This window comes from Carettochelys insculpta, chromosome 8 (genome assembly GCF_033958435.1).
Source record: "Carettochelys insculpta isolate YL-2023 chromosome 8, ASM3395843v1, whole genome shotgun sequence".
NCBI lineage: Eukaryota > Metazoa > Chordata > Testudines > Carettochelyidae > Carettochelys > Carettochelys insculpta.
This window is the reverse complement of record NC_134144.1, coordinates 16,454,644-16,458,738: the sequence shown is the minus strand read 5'-3', so window position 1 is coordinate 16,458,738 and position 4,095 is coordinate 16,454,644. Positions and strand designations below refer to the sequence as shown.

General features: G+C 38.8%; 1 protein-coding gene across 1 annotated transcript; it reads right to left on the bottom strand.

Annotated features, from left to right (window-relative positions):
- Positions 1 to 125: 125 nt before the first annotated feature.
- Positions 126 to 3,872, bottom strand: C8H2orf66 (chromosome 8 C2orf66 homolog). Its single transcript, XM_075001837.1, has 3 exons — positions 3,687 to 3,872; positions 1,372 to 1,572; positions 126 to 460 (listed from the first exon to the last, which is right to left on the bottom strand). The coding sequence occupies exons 1-2, from the start codon at positions 3,801 to 3,803 to the stop codon at positions 1,390 to 1,392; spliced, it is 300 nt and encodes a 99-aa protein (XP_074857938.1). The 5' UTR covers positions 3,804 to 3,872; the 3' UTR covers positions 126 to 460; positions 1,372 to 1,389.
- Positions 3,873 to 4,095: the final 223 nt, after the last annotated feature.

The window sequence follows — 4,095 nt, the reverse complement described above, 5'->3', positions numbered from 1 at the left end:
GGGTAGAATGGAGGAACCTGAGTGAGGAATAATGGCCCCATTGCACTAGGTGTTGTACAAACAGAGAACAAAGAGATGGGTTTCTGAAATGACTGAATTTTTTTTCCAGTTCCATGCATCACCAAACCAAATACAAAGCACTGTAATGAAAAAAATATCAGTAAAATTCAAATCAAGGAAATAGTAATCTAAAATAGCCAAACATAATACATCAGGCTGATTATTTTCCTTCATTTATAGTTCAACAAATACAGTCCTGTCAGACCAATCTTCACAGCCACACATACCTCACCATCTGAAAAGTGGGCAAATACAGCAATTACATCCAGATCTCAAATCTGTAGATATAAAGACTCAGGCTGAAGAAAATGTTAAATTGTCAGAGAATAGTTAGAAACCTCAAAGCATTAACATTTCATCCAGTACACTTCCAAATCACATGAAGTCCAAAAGTAACCTCCTGAAAGGAAAAAAACACATATTTAATGAGGCCTATTTAGAAGCACATGGGGTCTGATTCAGTGCCAAAGGACCCTAACGGAAACATTCCCACTGACTTTATGGGCTCTTTTCTGACTATGTCTAACCTTTGGTTTCAGCATTGGTTTGCTAAACCCAGGGTTGTGAGTTCATTCCTTGAGAGGGCCATTTAGGGATATGGGAGGAAAAAAAGGGATGGTGCTTGGTCCTGCCAAGAGGGCCAGGGACTGGACTCAATGACCTCCTGAGGTCCCTTCCAGTTCTATGAGATGTGTATCTCCATATATTATTATTTTCAGTCAGGGTAAGGGATATACTACTAGAGCAAGCTTTATTCATTTTATTTGATAGGTTCAGACACACAAAACATCTTGCACACCCTATTATCACGCCTGCACTTTAATTGAAATGAGAAAAATGACATTTACAGAGATGTAAAAAGCAGATTACTCTTTGATATTTTAATGTTTTCTATTTTGAGTTTGTTTAGTTCTTGATTTATACATAGCATAGGAGGCTATCAGACTCCATTAAAATATTTAGGTTGAACTAGATTTTACTTGATCTCTTTAAAGCTTTTCCTGTTTAATCCTGCAAATGTCACGTGTGTGTGTCTGTTAATAAATTAGAGATATAAGCGGCACATACACTTTTAACTTCAGAATACTTCTTATGATGTATGTACTCTTGTTATTCCAGGAAGAAATTAACTCCGCAGAAATTTCTCCTCAAATAAATTTGTCATCTTTGAATGAGAGTTAAGGTACCACAAATTTCTGATGCGTTATCAAGAGAAAATTTATTGTTTATTCTTCATATGGAAGGGACGATTACCCAAATCCAAACCTGAAACTCAACTACAGGTAACAGTGGGAAAAGAATCACTTTTACCTTGCTCAGCAGCTTCTTTCAGCCTTTGAAGTAGTTTTTAAACAATTTTTTCTTTCCTTCATAATCTGCAAATGCAGAAGCAGCAGGATCCGAGTAGATAGCTACAGGCCTGGGTCTGTCATTATTCCCAGAGAAATTATCAGAGAACTTTCTCAGATCAAGATCCCTCCCCGAAAAATAAGCCTGGAGTGTTCTGAAAAACTGAAGATAATTTATATTTCAAACATGTAAGATGAATAATCATATCCATTAAAACAAAGTACATCTACTACTTTTGAAAGGGACTGGATTGGAATGAAGTCCTCTTTTTTGGCCACAAACGTACAGCATGGGCAGTGGCCAAGCAAACTTCCACTCTGCTTTGATGATGTGTTTCACGTCTGAAATGGAATGATTTTACTTAGCAGTGATTTAGTCACATTCACTTGCCAAGTACAGTCAATTATGGGCCCTCATGATGGAACAGGATACACAGATCCAGCAATTGTTGCCAAATTCTGAAGTTCATGAAATTGCATGAGGACTAAGGTACTTCTCCTTGTGAGGAAGGGTGTCAGATTTTGGCCTCTTGATGGGACACCTATGATGGCTAATCCATTCATCAGCAAGGTCTCAGCTGAGCTGTACCGATTCAAACTGGTAGCCTACCAGGGAAAAGCTCTCCAAATGCAGTCCCACATTGGCTGTGAAGTAATCAACTTTGAAGATGAGCATCTGCACACACCCTACTTCAAAGTTAAACTTCGAAGTAGGGCACTACTCCATTCTGGGAATGGAGTAAGGACTTTGAAGTTGGACTCCCTACTTCAAAGAAAGGGAAAACGTGTGGACTCTCTGCTGGCTACATCGAAGTAGTGCCTAACTTCAAAGTTAACTGCAAAGTTAGTTCCAAGTGTAGACACAGCCATTGTGTACATGTCTGACACTGAAAATATTAGTAAAAAAGATGTTAGCTTTCAGTCTCCAAAGAAGAGGTAGCATAAATCAGGAGGATTGAATCAGACTGCTTCAAAAGTCTTACAGTATTTCTTCAGATTGCTAGGCTACACGACTCTGATTTATTTTATTTTGATGGGATAGAGAGGCCACTTTCAAATACACATCTTTTATACACTGAATGCACCTTACCTGTGAAGCATATTAAATGCTCTACAGTATCTGGAAGTCCCTCAAACTGATATGTGTTCAACTATATAAGGGCATAATTTATGTAAAGATATTTACAAGCAACTTGATTAGAGTGTTAGGCAGCCCAATTTGGTAACGGATTACTTTAGAAACGGCACACAGTGAAATCTGCATTAAGGGCACCATCCAATAACAGTCAAAGTAAGGTTTTCCAGGACAACTGTATTTACCCTAAAAGCATTAGGCAGCTGATTTTAGCTGATCATTTGGCTGGATAGGCTTTGCTATATTTCAAAAATATAAGGTTTTAGTTAGGGTTTTTATAAATTATATTTTATTACCTTCCAAACAACTACAGGTCAAACCTCTCTAGTCTGACATGCTTTGGTTTCTCAACATACATGGCTAGCATGATTTTAGTTAGATGGATAGCCTCTTATCATGGATGTGGCCAGGTTTCCCAGGGCTCATGAAGTGTGTTGACAGTCACCAGTCCTGGCTTTCAGTGTTTGGTAACTCTCATTTACCCACCCCAACCCACGTGTCTTCTAAGAGCACAGTAAGCAGTGGAAGAGTTGGTAACACTACTAGACAATAGTGACCTCCCATGGTCCAGCAAATTCTCTGGTTCGGCACTAGTCAGGTCCTGAGAGGTTCAACCTGTACAAACATTGCTGCTAATCACAGACATGTTTTGTGCAACTTTTGCAGAAGACCTTATAAATAACCCTTTATAATTCAGTATTCACAGTTGTTGTTTATTTGTTGTCATATCTTTCAAGATGGTGTGTCAGATGTGAATATATTTTAGTTTTCAAATCATGGTTTACCATTTGACGAACAATATTGTCAATAGAGCAAACAACAGGAGGACGGGGAGACTCCTCCCTATTCTGCTGGATAAAACATTTTATAATTTCACAGATCAGAATACAGCTCTTGTAAAATTAACGTTCCCGCTGCAAAAATATGAGGAAGAACCATGTGCAGCAATATTACATTGAAAGTATTCCTTCAAGTTAAAGCGTGTGTAGGTTGCTGCTGACACCGACTATACAAAGCACATCACAATTATTAACACTAGCTAAGAGGGTCTCTTTACACTTTGAAGTTTTTAACCATGTAATGAGACACCTAAATAGGTGGACCATGCACAAAGTTTGGGCTTCATGACAACATTTCCTTACCAGATCTCGGTTTCTGGGATTGTCCAAAGGTTTCCATTTTTCTTCTGGACTCAGCAGAGCTTCTTTCCCCCTCAGAATAAGTACAGTGCACAGAACCAGAAGTGCCACTTTCCGCATGCTGGAACGATGAGCAGGCTGCACATGAGAGGAGGAAGGAACCAGGCTGCATGAGTTCTGTAAAATGTGTATCACTGGCTCATGAAAGCAAGCAGTTCATAAATTAAGGCAGCGAAATGGTTTAAAACAATGTCCATGACAAAAAGGATCTACTTACACAAGAAGAGAGTGTGAGTGTGTGTGTGTGCGTGCGTTTGTGTGATTTTTCTTCTTCCTTTCTTCCTCGTCTGTAGTGTAGCTTGAAGAACAGATTAGTCCTAAATAAATATTTCCCATTCCATTGCAGCTTCTG

Bases quoted from the DNA above. Each gene is read 5' to 3' on its own strand.
- C8H2orf66 (XM_075001837.1), bottom strand. From the start codon at position 3,803: ATGCGGAAAGTGGCACTTCTGGTTCTGTGCACTGTACTTATTCTGAGG. The intron at 1,573-3,686 runs GTAAGGAAATGT...AATTATCTTCAG, and splicing joins ATCCCAGAAACCGAGATCTG to TTTTTCAGAACACTCCAGGC.